General features: G+C 33.1%; 1 protein-coding gene across 2 annotated transcripts in view; it reads right to left on the bottom strand.

Annotated features, from left to right (window-relative positions):
- Positions 1–15,681, bottom strand: part of LOC131671233 (uncharacterized) — a 623,217-nt gene that overhangs the window by 165,787 nt on the left and 441,749 nt on the right. For both annotated transcript variants that reach the window (XM_058947500.1, XM_058947499.1), the window contains 4 exons: positions 14,281–14,403; positions 8,288–8,868; positions 5,100–5,327; positions 3,396–5,016 (listed from right to left, as the gene is read on the bottom strand). In XM_058947500.1, coding sequence (XP_058803483.1) covers positions 3,396–5,016; positions 5,100–5,327; positions 8,288–8,868; positions 14,281–14,403 — 2,553 coding nt within the window. The remainder of the gene's footprint in view (positions 1–3,395; positions 5,017–5,099; positions 5,328–8,287; positions 8,869–14,280; positions 14,404–15,681) is intronic.

A 15,681-nucleotide genomic window follows, 5' to 3' on the forward strand; every position in this document is an offset into this window, starting at 1 on the left:
TCCGGTTAGCACTAATAAGATTACGAGTATTGGAATGTTGCATAAAATCAAAATGACAATACCTATGACAATCATTATAAATTATTGAAATAGCACGGAGAGATGCATCTACGCAATTAACATTTCTAACATTTCTAAACACTTAAAAAAGATCCAGATAAAAAATGGTCTGAGAAAGTGAGAGTTTTAATCCTTATTTATTTATTTTTTTTCAGTTTTCGTGTACTATGGACTCGAGCAGTTTTGAATGAAGCTTAAAATATTCCCTGATTTTTCTGATTAGTACTAACTACAGATGGCATGTAATGACACGAAACATAAATATATATTGATGTATAAAGACGAAAGAAATGACATATTTATATGTAGTCGCAAGTTCTATATCTACTTACCTAAGATCTGCTACCACTATCGTTGATTAGTGTGGATCAAGGATTGTGGTAGCAGGACCCATTGGGAATCATTGAACCTTGGACTTCAGAATGTATTAATGTTGGATGGAAGTCTAACGCTACACTTTCGAGTCATCGCCATTCTCACATACTTATTAATTATTTTTAAATATGATTCTCACGTCATTCAAAACCAGGAAATAAAATACACACTTTTAGAAAACGTAATATTTATCCAAATTTTCGTAAAAGACAATACTTGAGTGAAAGGTCGTATCTTTATGAATGTATGACAGTTACGGCAATGGTTATAAGAATACTGAATAATTTATGGTCTAATAAATTTATCGCTCATTTGATTGTTGAAAAAAATGCTGTTATTGCTATATATATATATATATATATATATATATATATATATATATATATATACAGGGTGTCCAAAAAGTAACGAATCAAGGAAATAACTTTCCAGGTAGCAAAGCTTTTGCGAAGCTCAAGGTTGTTTTAAGACTAACTTTCGACGAGGAATTCGATGGTGACCTTGGATTTGACCTTCAACCTCAATGTCAAGGTCATTTGGAGGTCAACTTTTTTTTTAAATGAAAACCCCTACTTTTGATACCAATTTTATTATTACATTTAGCGTTACCCAGGAATAACGGCGTGGACGTAGTAATATCTGTTCCCTTTAGGGTGCTTGTTTTACGAAAGTTCTATGTTGTTAAATGTTCGAATTATTTACCGTATAATTCCTGTTCTCACTAAAATAAATTCTATTATCTTAAACTTTAAAATAATTCATTCTGCTATCCTACAATTTAAAAATAAAGAAGGAAATCTAATATTTTATCGAAAAAATTTTTTTTCTTTTTTTAATTTGGCGATTTTTTTGCAAAAAAATTTCATTTTTTCGTAAAAAGTGTACCATATTGAAAAAAAAGAAATTACTTGATATTTTTGTTTGGCATAAAAATTACTAGCTGTATCGGGCCAGCTAATTGGCAACTCGAACTGTAAGGCGTTTTACTCATAAATCGATTAAAATTCAATGTTCAAAAATTCAAAATAATTTTTCCAAAAACACGTTTTTTTAATCTCCTAAAACCGGATATTCTTTTAATGTTGTTTTAATTTTATTATCAAAAGAAAAAAAACATTTGAATAAAAGCTAAAAACTAATTGAATATTATTTAAAGTTTGTTGTGAACTGGTATTTTGAGTAAGTCCGTAAAGTCAAAATGGATCGCCTCTCTGAAAGAGAAAGAATATCGCCACTTATGATGAGAGGTTGGGGTAACGTGCAGAGAACTATGAGAGAAATAGTGGATATGTTTAATCAAGCATTCAGAGTTAGTAGAACTCCCATTGCCATGTCGACTGTTCAAAATACTGTTAGAAGATTTAATCTTCATGGTCATGTCTGAGATTTACATAGAGCAGGCAGGCCAAGTACAGCAACGAATGAAGAAAAATCACTCGACGTATTTTTATCATCCACATCTTTCTATCCTCAGAGCAGCTCAAGAGCACGAAATAGGTAAATCGTCAGTACACAATATTTTAAAATTAGCAAGCTTTCATCCATTTAAAGTAAATTTGGTTCACAAGTTAAACGAGGATGATTTCGATCGTCGTGTTGAGTTTTCTGAATACATGATGGATCGCATAGTTGAAGATCCCAATTTCCCCTTCAAGGATAGCATTGTCAGATGAAGCAACTTTCCAACTTGACGGTATATTAAACAGACATAATTGTAAATATTGGGCGGCTGAAAATCCTCAATGGTTGGGAGAAGATAAATCCCAGTATCCGGAAAAACTAAATGTTTGGGCCGGAATACTAAACAATAAAATTATTGGACCATTCTTTATTGATGGCAATTTAAATGCTCAAAATTATGAAGTTTTGCTTCATATTTTGCTCGATCGTTCCTACGATTAGAGAAATGACTGCAGACACGGCAGACGCAGACAGCAGAACGGAGCAACTGCTCACTACGGACTAAACGTTCGCACATACTTAAACGGGACCTTTGTTGATCGATGGATAGGGCGAAGGGGCACAATTGAATGGCCAGCTAGATCTCCCGATTTGACGCCGCTAGATTATTTTCATTGGAGTTATCTGAAGGATCGTGTGTACCAAACAAAACCCGCAAATTTAGATGACCTTCGGCGGAGAATCGAAGATGTATCAGCTCTTATTCCCGTTCAAATCAACGAGAATGCCATTCGTGATTTCTACCATCGATTGGCTTACTGTCAGGAAGTAAACGGAGGACAATTTGAACATTTAAAGTAGATCGTTGTAATGATAGTAAGCAAACGAGAGAGGCGAGGGGACTCTCGTAAAACAAGAACCCCGATCGCGAGAGCCAAGGGCACTCACGTAAAACAAGCAACCCAAAGAGAACAGATATTACTACGTTCACGCCGTTATTCCTGAGTGACGCTGAATATAATAATAAAATTGGTGTCAAAAGTACGGGTTTCCATTTAAAAAAAAAAGTTGACCTCCAAATGACCTTGACATTGAGGTTGAAGGTCAAATCCAAGGTCACCATCGAATTCCTCGTCTAAAGTTAGTCCTAGAACGACCTTGAGCTTCGTCGCAAAAACCCAAGCCTGAGTGGTAGAGCGTAGCATCGACCCATATCTTGATGAGGCTAAATGACCTTGAGGTGAAGCTCAAGGTCATACCTCACTCATGACCTGAGTGCATGTTTGGACGTAAACTTTTCCGCTCTTTCGACTAGCAGTGTCGAAAATAGGGGTTTCCATTTAAAAAAACAAGTTGACCTCCAAATGACCTTGACATTGAGGTTGAAGGTTAAATCCAAGGTCACCATCGAATTCCTCGTCGAAAGTTAGTCCTAAAACGACCTTGACCTTCGCAAAAGCTTTGCTACCTGGAAAGTTATTTCCTTGATTTGTTACTTTTTGGACGCCCTGTATATATATAGAGGAACTATAACGGTGTAAAAAAATAATATAATTTACCAAATAGGTGGGGAGCATCGGTTCCTTTGATAGGCTGATTGGTCGAGACTTCTGAAATAGTTAAATCCGTGTTCTGTAAACACCTGATGCGCCTCTTAAGTTTAGGCAAGTCAAAGGGCAAATCTTTAAAATTAATACTAGTTGCACTGCCTGAGGTTGCAGCATCTTGTTGTTGCTGAATGAACATTTTTCGGCGTCTGAGTTTAGGCATATCAAAAGGCAAGTCCATAAGATCCATCTCACTATCCAATGCTGATTGCTTAAGATCGTTGAATGCTTGTTGTTGGACCGTTAATTGGCTTGACTGTTGATTAGGCTGCTGCTTGAAGGAGTGGAAGTTGAGCGATCTGCATTTGATGCCAGCTTTCGACTCGATAGAAATACCGCTGTCGGATCCATGAATTTCAGTATCCCCCGACGACGACGATTTCAATGCAAAATTGATGAGGTTTTTATTCTGTGGAGTACGACGTTTTTTGAAGGAATACTCGATGGGCGTGGTGGTGGGATTAATGTTAAGGCTCATCTGGCAATCTTCAGAAGATGATTTTCGTGAATTATTATTACGATTATTGTTGGAAGTTTCGTTGGATGGTTCCTGCGAAGATTTATCACTGATGGGTGATAAAATATGGCGCTTGGGCGCGTGATGTCCGGGAAAGCCTACAAGATTTGGTTCCACTAATTTTAACTGCGGTTTATTCTGAATACACCCGGCACGTCCACTGTCAGAGCTATGAGAACTAAGACTACTACTGTGAGCGTTTTCGCTACTACTAGTTGAACGATTGTCCTCACTAGTGCTGCTGCGCAATGACTCCATGCTGCCATCACTGCTACTCATGGCCATGCTCTCTGTACTGCAATAGCCGATTCTACGTCTTACATTATCTCGCTCGTTCAAGTCCAAGTGATTAATCTGTTGATGACTTTCCCTTGTTATTGGATTTTCGGATTCGTAGGGCCTGCCTTTAAATTCTTGAACAGGTCTCTTTTCTCGAGCGAGACTACGTTGTCTGGATCGTTGCTGTTGTGACTGAGTTTCACCAGCGCCACTTGATGTAGGTTTACTCCTAAACTCTAAGATCGATTTATTTGACTCCAGAGGATAGCTTTTAGGCAGACTTTTAATCTTATAATCGGTACTTTCAGCCAGGAATATCGTCGAGGGTTGGTTATTCCGAAGCGACTTTAGGGGTAGATGTACATCTTTAGAATAAAACTGTTCCAATTTCCGATGTTGTTGACTCGAAACGTTCGACGCTTTTAGCAACTGGAGTATTAACTGGTCATGGTCCTGAAATTTAACTGGCAGTGGCCTCGTTGAGGGTGGTGAGTCCGCATAACTGCAACTCGATGCATTTTTTTCATGGTTCGAGTTGATTTGGAGGGATTTGATATTTTGTGAAAGACTGTATGTGCTGTCCATCGAGTCGCGCAATAACTGGTTCGAAAGGACTTGTTCTTGATGCCAATTGACGCGATTTGATTTTTTCGATCGGAAACCGAAACTCTTGTGACGATGTTCTTTTAAAGAGTGATTGATCATCAGCTGTGACTGCTTAGATAATCCAGTTGATGAACTTGCTCGAGAGAGCGGTGTAGTCGAACAGTTTTTTAGCTAGAAAAGATCAATTTTAAACTTGTGTAGGAATTAAATATATGATGCGGATTACGAGCTGATACTCATACTCTGAAACTTACTTGCGAGATCAAAAGTGAATGGTTTGTTATTCGATCAAGATCGTCTATATTATCAACGGATCTTCTGATCTTACAGTCAAATGCTGTTTCATAGATTTGATGCTGACGGGACATCTCCTCGTCGTCCTCTTCAGTCTCGTTTTCGTCTTCAAATTCAGTCTCGTTCCAGTCGTCCTCATGCGCTATCGGTTGTGGCTTTCTCCTCCGCGAACGCCTCAACTTGTGTACCTTTAAACATTAATTTTCCTCGTAAGACTTATGACTTTTATTTCTTCTACGCTAAATATTTACAAGGAACCCTTGCGAGGTGTTCGCCTCTGATTTTCATGCAATATGCTGTAGAATATAAAAAATTAGAAACACGTATTTTTTTTATCAGCCGAGAAGCGTTTTTAGGGGGTAAAAATAACTCTTCATAATCACCCCTGAAAATCAAATTTTATTAATATTAAAAAAAAATTGAATATTGATATAATTTCAACGCCAAATTGCTTGTTATAAAATGGCAGTTTTATGACAATTAATTAATTAACCCAAACGAGTTGCAACCTATCATCTTTTTAAGTAAAAATATTGCTTTTTTTACATTTTTTTGAGTACCAGATTTTCAAAATCGTTTGAATTAAATTAAAAAATATATTTTTGTAAAGAAAAGGAAACATATTAGTCGAGATGTTTCAGGAATTTCATTAAAAAATCGATTTATAGGGGTTATTTATTCTTATATTCACAAAATTTTAAAGTTAATAAAAAAAATATTTCTTGGTTGGAGTAGCTTCGTAATTTAAAGATAAACAAGATTTATGTATATTTTAAAGTGTGAAACAACCTTTACGAATTTTCTCTGGAAATTTATTTTTATGAATATTGTAAAAATTAATTTGAATATTCATATAATTGTAATACTAATTTTTTTTTTATGTACAGACTGTCTTATAAAGATTATTTGAAAAATATTTATTAAATAATACATATTGTAATTTATTTTAAATAAATTATATTATAATAAATTATATAATAATATTGCGAAAAAAAAACTAAAACTATTGTAAATAAACATATTTTGTCTACAATTTTTTTACACGTAAACAGAAAGTTAAAGCTGTATTACAAATTTAACTATATATATAAAGAACAACAGAAATTACAAACAAATAAGTAAAAATAAAGAATTGCAATACAGATTCCCGTACAAATAAGTCGTCGGGACGAAACGGTGTTACTGGAGAGGTGTTCAACCGTTGCGGAGCGATAGCCTTGTACGGCAGACAATGGTGAGCCTCTTTGGCAAACTAAGACAAATAAAGATTGCTCAGCGGTCGTAATCCTGCGCACCGCGGAGAACCTAATTATCAGAAGTCCACGACATCACGACTATCATGCGCGCACCAGAGATGATTTTTGAGGAGCGGAAAGAGAGAGAAGAAAACTCATAGTGTCGGTTGCTCTAGCTGTCACGTCTTTCCTTCTAATGGGCTTGAGCTTTGATAGTGATGGAGCAAATGACGATGGTTGTGCCGCAGTGGCCGAGGACGATCCGGCTCACCAAACCACCAGTCAACAAAACTAAAACGAAGATTCCTGCAGCAATCCACGGCGCACTCCGAATCCACACCAAAGTCCTCTGTTTTGTTACCAATAGTAACTTCCCGTGCTAAATCTTCATGTAAATTCTTCTCTTCTATCAACGGTGACTCATCGAGCTGAATCTTCATGTACTCGTACAATGATCCTCGTTTTTCATCTTTCACTCTCTTATATATTTTCTCTTCTCCCCTCCCGTTCGCTTCTTCACCTCCATGGCCTGCCGGAAGCTGTGTAGCTAATTCTCTCTAAGCCGTTTATCCGCCACTTCAAATCATATAAACCAGGCATTAGTAATGCGCTAACGCAATTACATCGATGCCTGGCTTAACGATAGCACGCGCAGACAGCGAGAGACTAAGGACGACAAGGAAATCGCTACTAAGCGATTTTCCCCATTACAAATTTAAGGTACAAATAATAGTCATAGAACTGCCATTTTATTCTTTCCACACTTTAAAAAATATATAAACCTCGTTTATCTAAATTTCATAGCTACTCCAGGAAGGTATTTTTTTTATTAACTTTGAAATTTTGGAAATATCGAGGTGAAAAACCGGCATAAATCGATTTTTTAATAAAATTCCTGAAACACCTCGACTTAAATTTTCCGTTTTCTATACAAAAATGTATATTATAATTTAATTTAAACAATTTTGAAAAGGTAGTACTCAAAAAATTGTAAAAAAAGTAATATTTTTACTTAAAAAAATTATAAGTTGCAACCCTATAGGGTACAAACAATTGTCATAGAATTGCCATTTTGTAACAAACAAAATGGCGTTGGAATTATATCAATATTTAATTTTTTAGAGATATTATGAAAAGTTTATTTTCAGGAATTTTTTTGCAGGGGTGTTTACAACCCCTAAACCGCTTCTTCGCCGATAAAAAAAATACGTGTCTCTTATTTTTTAATGTTCTACAACATATTACAGTTCCATAAAAATCAGAAGTGGACACCTCGCAAGGGTTTCTTGTTAGTGGAAATAAATTTCTAACCTTAGAAAAAAGATCTTGCAATGCACTTTTATAGATGTACAATAGCTGGGGAAAATTTTTAATTGCTTTCCTCAACTGGTTTGTCTAAATTATAGATCGTATATATTTAAAACTATTACTATTAAAATTATCCATACCTGGAGTGTTACAATTAGTTTTGAAATGTTCTATACAGATATTTTAATCGTAAAAAATAAAATTACAACGATTGTTTCAATTTGTCATTAATTTTTATGACCACTACAAAAACAAAATATTTATATGCATTCTAACCGAACTGACATCTTTCAATATCAACAATATATAATTTAAGTAATCTTTTATAGGAGAATTGCGAAAAATTTTCCGTGGTTATTGTCAATCTATAAAAGTGCACAGATAGAATAATAATAAAGTGTATAACTAAAATAATAACGATTCTCATTAGTTACAGTTTTATTTTATGAAAAATATCCAACATCGGTAAAGAGCGTTCAAATATTAATAAAAGACAATAGAGAAGTAATGTGAATATTGTAAAATAATCAAGAGCACTACTGGTAATAAAGTTACAAGACAGGTAGAGCTTGCAGTGACCGGGAATACAAGAAGAAGCGAGGCACCTTGTGGCTGGCCTTAAAGTGCAGTCTGGACTGGAATGGCTCAGAGGGACAAGGAGGTGGTGGCAACTCAAGCGAGTCTTGGTTTTTCTCTTCGGCTGTAGCAAGATACGTGCAAGTATTGGGTAACTCATGACCGTGGAACCGGTGAGCTGTCATAAACGTGTGATTCCATTCATCTATAAGGCAATTCGATAAAATAGGCTTGATCTGATTTTTGATCGGTGACTTCCGATAAGAAATAAGGTCAGTGCGTTTAGTCGGTTCTCCAGAGTTCCAAGTTTTGCGACATTTGATCAGCGACTGGTTATGACAAGAGGACTGTGGCAGCAGCGATTTCTGCTGATGCTTCCATTGTTGTTGCTGATCCTGTTGTTTATGCACCACTTGATGGTAGTCTGTCGTCGATGTTTTAAATAGATCCCCGTAGTAGTAGGGCGAAAGGTATGTAGAAGGCAGACTATCCGTTGACAAACAGTCCAAATGCGAGATGATCAGGTGCTTTAGCAGGAGTACCTCTGGTATGGTCCCCTCATTAATGACCAGATCACCTGACTCTGTACTATCCCATTCTGCACCCAACACTATCAGAATATTATTAATGACTCACCTTCACGAATAAGTATTAACATGCACAACTCTGTTTCTGTTATTCGCTAAGCCTTCTATCATTTTTATGTATAATCATTATTCATTTACTTTTTAAAATCTTTAAAAAATTATTCATAAAAAAATTTTGATTACTAAAAACTAGACCAAAGTAATTGTGTTTTCGCGGTCATTAATTTCAAATCCAAGGTTAGTTTAATCTGATCATGTCAGGCTCAAGGTCATTTCAAGGTTAAATCCACAGAATACATTAAAACTAATTTGAAATAATAGATCTATATGTTTTTCGGGTCAGTGAATCCGAATCTGGGGTCAGTTTAACACTTCAGTGTAATATTCAAGATTATTTCTAACTTAAAGCTGTAGAATTCATCAAAACTAACTTGAACTATTGCATCTACAGCAATAGATGATTTGATATTTAGGATTCATTTGATTATTAGGTAAGTTTTAAGTTCATTTTAATATACGTCATGTTAATATTAACGTTTATGTAAGTTATATTAAACCTATTAATTTTATTTAATTCTGTCGAATTGAAGGATCGTACATTTATTCTAATAGGTTTAAATTGACTGAGATCTGATACTGTTATTGCTTGATTTTGATTCATTTTTGAATTATAACGTTTTTTTAAACATAAAGTACAAATGCCTGTAGACAATTCTTTTCGAGAAGAATCATAATTACACAAAACTTTCTCAATACGCTCCTCAATTTTTCCATTCGAAGTTATATTTCTCATTATATTTCTATTTTTCAAATTAATAATACTATTTACTTTGTAATAGAACAAGCGCAACCTTTACGATAATCTTTGTTACTTAAGACGTTTGTAGACATCTTGAATATAATATTGAACTTTATGTAAAATTGATTCGAACTCTTAAAATTAAAACTGTAAATAAAATGTAAATATACCAATTATAAATTAATCCTATTTTTTACCGAAATAGTAGTGAAAGATTAAGGATTATTTATATTCATTCATTATTTACATATGCTGTGTACAAGTGACATATAGGCATGGCTATATCTATACTCCAGCCAGTGGGTAAATACGTTCCATGATAATTATTTGTAACAAATAATCTTAAATGCAAAATTATGAATTTGATCTAAAAAATCTCGTTTTTTTTCAAAAAAAAAATGCATGAATGAATTCAATTATGATCATAAAATACTAGATGTACTTACTAGAAAACATTTCAAAGGAAAACTCTTGGTTGTTTTGAATTTTTATAATAAATCAGTTAAGACTCACCGTGCTCATCTGCTAACATATTGATATCTCATCTTCCTTTATATCTATGTTCCATTTCTTTGATATTCTAGTGGAATTTATTTCCTTATTCATTACTGTAATGACCTAGATTTTCAGGAGAATTGTCCACGTGAGAATGTAACAAGTGTAGCTTCAAGATTATTAAGCACCCTTGGTTTTTATAGCTTTTTACCAAATACGACTTTATTTCTTTGTAGTTTGAACTCTTATGATTTCCCAGAAAGTTCTTAACTACGTTCTTGAAACACAATCACGATATTTTTTATTTTCTATTTATTTTTATAACAAAACTATCATCATTAATCATCTAATGAATCTGAGATACGTTACAAATCCCTTTCTTTCTTCTAGCATAAGTTCATTTGGAAAACTTATTTCGGAGATATTTATATCATATTCCATCTTTGTTTAAAGATTATACCCATTGTTTTATGAGTCCCAATTTAATATGCAGAGGTGGTATAAGAATTTTTGTTGGATCAACAAGTGATTCATTTTGCATTCTTAAAACCAAATTCAAAGGTTTTTCTCGGAGGTGAGACACTCTGTATTCAATACTTTTCTCAATCTTTACCATACTATTTATATAAAAAGCAAAGATATTTCATAAATCCCGATTGTTGATCTAGTAGTATAATGAGAACTTAAGATTCCATAAATTTGCCATTGATGTTCATTTTACTTGATAAATTATTTGTAAAATAAAAATTTTACTTAATAAATTAATTTAATTTTACTTGATAAATTAATTGACTAAAATTACCTTCATGTTACAATACTCTTCATCCAATATAACTGAGTGTGGTATAGGAACAGATTCATAAACATTTGTGTTATGTAAAAGAACGGCTTTTATACTTTTTGTAAACGAATTAATGAAAATCTTTTACTCATTTGGTTAACATCCTAGTTTAAGCTTATTCATCAATCCAAAGATATCATTGCATTACACTAGCCAGAATTCTTCATCTTCTACAAAATATTTATGAAATTCCTTACCTCTATCGTCATAGTATAAACATTTAATTTTTACAGCTTCCTTTGTATTTTTCTTTAGCCATGATGCTAGGTATTTTGCTCTATCTTTCGGCAGACCCCAATCCCGAATAATTTTATTTACAGCCTCTTGTGATATTGGACGTTTGTTCTTTTTAGTAAAATGTGGAGTGTATTTCTTATCACTTGCATTTACTGCACTATTTACGACATCTTCGTCACTTAAATATTTGTCTTCTCTATCGTTTTTTTGAGAAACTTTATTAATTACTTCTCGTAAGGTCTCCATATTTTCATTTCTTCAAAACTAGTGTAACGTTTGATCCTTATCTTATGTTTTTGAAATAAATAGTTCGGATTCTAAGATATATTCATAATCGCGTTTTCAAGAGTAAGCAAGAAGTTGACACGTGAAAGTTCTTTGAGTTTTGATATTACTACAATCAACGAATAGCGAACACAGTGTTATCCACGTAGTTCACCGCTTCGATGAGCCGTTTGAAATACAATTGAGTACTGTTATATCTATCGAGGGAAAGCCCGACAGCGCCGCAACGAATACTCTATTTAATTTCTAGGTAATATTTATTTTGGAGAGGAGATAATCTAAAGCTGCTTTTTTCTCATAAGAGAGAGAGTCTTATGAGTTGAGCACTTAGATTATCGTGTACGAAAGGAATAGCAGGCTAACCACTGAATAATGAAAATCAGTCTCAGAAAATAGCTAAGTCTTTATTTCAATCAATGCTCGCACTGCTAGGTAAGGTAGGATTCTAAGTCCTCTTGCCGCAGCGACGAGCGAATTTATACTTGCAAAAACGGCTCCTTTCTACGCTTGGTAGCCCCTTCAACGCTATTTTTGATATTCGCACAAACTTTGTACAGGTTTTGTCGCAAAATGGCTTGCTCGAAATTGAAAATTAGTGATTTAAAAAATCAAGTAGAAGATAAAGAATTTTTTAATATAAATCGTTTTTCAAGGAAAAATCGCCTCTTAAATTTATAAGTGATTTAAGTTAGATAAGTGAATAACACGGAATTTACAATAAATTTACGGAAGATTTTTATATCAAAAAGTCACTTGTGATAAGTGGAACATTATTCAAAATAAAAACCTCTAATTTAACAATCCGTTTTTGAATAATAATGAAATAATGAATTTGCGAATTCCTCTTTTAGCCATTATAAAATCAACAAACGGATAACAATCGTTATCAGTAATTTTATAGGTATGTACCGTTGAATCGCTATCTCACAACGCAATTTTAATTGTTTAAATAAATTATAAATTTTTTATTTATTGATAACTCGGTAGAAAATCTGTTATGAAAGTGTTAAATTCTTGCTTCTCTTTCTTAAGGCACTAGGATCGCTATTGTATATCCGAATTTGCATCATATTTATTTGTTGCAAAATTACTAGCGATATTTACTTGTAAATTAAATTAAGCTAACAAATACATATTGAATGATTATAATAATTTGAGATTAGCGCATGGAAATTGACTGAAAAATGCTTTTGTTCGTAAAAAAAACTTTGCAATTATTGATTTTGCATAGGAAACAATAAATTTCCCATGCTCATGATGTCACGCTCCTTATATTGTTTTCACCGAATTGCCCTAACACATTTATGCGTATATGTGAAGAGCGCCTTAGCTCTGATACTGCTTTTCTTTAGTTTTCTTGTGTATGACGGGTTGCTGTTTTGTAGTGGAAGACGAAAGAAAAGGCAAATCAGACTGGACCGTTACACTAGACTAAATATCCATAGCAATAGTTGAGTCTGTATGAAATGTTTCTTCTTTTTCATTATTCAGTGATATATATATATATTGGTTTCACTATACTTTCAATATTAGCGTAATTAATTTTCTAATTATTTTTGCTATTTATCTCATGTAAATTTGTATTACCAACATAATAATCTCTTTTATTGATTGATTTCTTTCATAAAGTAGATACTTTCATTTTTAGTACAATGTTACTATTCTTGAAAATTTAAACATCTTCCTATAGAAAGTGCATATAATATTTGATACCCAACCCAATCATGTTCCTCATATTTTATTTCAAAGCTGAACAATTTTTCATAGTCATTTTTAATACCAAGATTGATATGTCTTTTATTTGTAGTAAGTTAAAGGTCATTTGTAGTAAGTTAAAGGTTTAAGGTAATAACCTTAAACCTTTAACTTACTACAAATGACACGAAACTTATATGTGTATAAATGAAAAATATACGTGCTAAAATGAAGGGCTTAATGAAACATAAAAATGAACTTAAAAATTACCTAATAGTCAAACCAACTCCAAATACGAAATTAGCTATTCTAAAAACCTATAGACCCGTTATTTCAAGCTATATTTAACGATCTCTGTATATTTGACTATAAAATAACTTTAAACATGACCTGCTAAGGTTAAGCTGATCTCGGATTTGGATTCAGCGCCCCGAAAACCCTATAGACCTATTATTTTAAGATAGTTTTGATGAATTTTACGGATTTGACCTTAAATAGCCTTGAACATAACCTTGAAGGGTTAAACGGACACCAAATTCGGATTCAGTGAATCGAAAAACCTATATACTTACTATATAAAGTTAGTTTTCATGAACTCTGTGGATTTAATCTTGAAATGGTTTTGAAGTTAATCTGATCAGGTAAAATTGACCTCGAATTCGAAATCAATGACCTCGAAAACATTAATCTAGTTTTTGGTACTTAAAATTTTTTTTATGGGGCTGTATTATCAATTCTACTTTTGTTAACCCTTTGACTGTGGCGCGCTCTCGGAAGAATCGATCTATATAGGCGGCGCGTTTTTCGCTTGTCAGTCACTGAAACTATTGGACATTGACAGTGACCAAAACGGTACCTAGAAATTTGATGCCATTTTTAATGATTAATAAATAATGGTAAAAAATTAAAAATAAAGAACATATATATGTGCTTTTCGTATAAATTGATGGATTTGTGAGGACGTATATACACGCCTTTAGCAGTCAAAGGGTTAATATTTTAATTATTATTGACTCTCTAATAAATAGACTGATTTTTATATGACGTCTTCGACATATAGCAATTAGTAATAAGTAGATTTACCTTGAACACCAAAATTTCGAGATTCTGAAGAAATATCGTAAGAAGTCTTTTTTCTCTTTCCGCAATTCGAAAGTTTATCACTAGTTTCCTCATTCTCCCATGAAGAATCGGAATTTGATAGATCTGAAATAAAAAATTAGCATTGGATATATTTGAGCAGAGCTTTTTAAGTGACACGAATTAAACATTGTTTAGTCACTATATTTAATATAGTTGAACTTAATACATTACTAGCATCATTGACCGATCGCTACTGTAAAATAAAAATAATATAATTTTTCATTTTCACTATATGTTTTAAGCTCTTAGGAACGGCACCATGAACGCACAAATAAACAAATTTTTTTTCATGAATCTATTGTTTCTTTGTGCTAAAAACTTAAACATTAAAGAAATATATCGTTTAGTCGATATATTTTTTTATATAAATGCATGTTCGCATGTGTGGACACTAGTACTATTTGAAATGAAAAAATTCAATATCTGTCCACATGTATGGACACAGGACAGAAGAGATTGAAGAAAGTTTAAGTGAGAACTTGATTAAAATATAAATTTAAGGTGAGCGCGAAAAATGTAATAAATAGCATAATGTTTTAGATATAAGATGTTTCACCCGATTTTGTCAGCTAGGGAATTCAACTGTAAACTTTTCATATTTGCATAGTTTCTATAGCGAAATATTATACCGTTGACGTCAGTTTAATGTTGCAAAGTCTGCAACTAATTAAATAACTATGAATCTTTTGCTTTATAAAAAGAACATAAGAATTATTTTAGCGATTCTTATGTGCTATTGTTTTACAATATCAAATTTTGTGAAAAAAAAACTTTCCATACAAAACCAACACCTTTTTTGTTCATTTGGTTCACCGAGAGTAAGCAGTACGCAGGAACAACTTTGAAGTTAAAAAACTAAACATGTCATTGTCACATACAATATACGAGGTGTGTTTAAAAAATACCCGGAATTTTTAAATTTCGCGGGTCTGGAGAGTCCGATTGTCAAAATTATTTTTTATTGTGTTGGTATACATGCCCATGAAGTATGATAAAATTTTCAGCTATATTCACTTTTACTTTGTCTGCGGTAGTCGCTAAGGTTTGACGTGTTTTTATGAGCTCGGCGATTTTCGTTTTTTAAAAAAAATGGATCAAATAATTTGTATTAAATTTTGCGTAAAAAATGAAATAAAGTGTAATAAGCGTGTGAAATGTTACAAAAAAGTCTATAGTGAGTCTGTTATGAAAAAAACAAGTGTTTACGAGTGGTATAAGCGTTTCCAAGATGGCCGCGAAGACGTTGAAGATGACGAACGCTCCGGTCGACCCAGCACGTCAACAATCGATGAAAATGTGAAAAAAGTGGAAAAATGGTTCTGAATGATCGCCGAATCACAA

Source organism: Phymastichus coffea, unplaced genomic scaffold, assembly GCF_024137745.1.
Source record: "Phymastichus coffea isolate CEN01 unplaced genomic scaffold, Cenicafe_Pcof_1.1 PCOF00121, whole genome shotgun sequence".
Lineage (NCBI taxonomy): Eukaryota > Metazoa > Arthropoda > Insecta > Hymenoptera > Eulophidae > Phymastichus > Phymastichus coffea.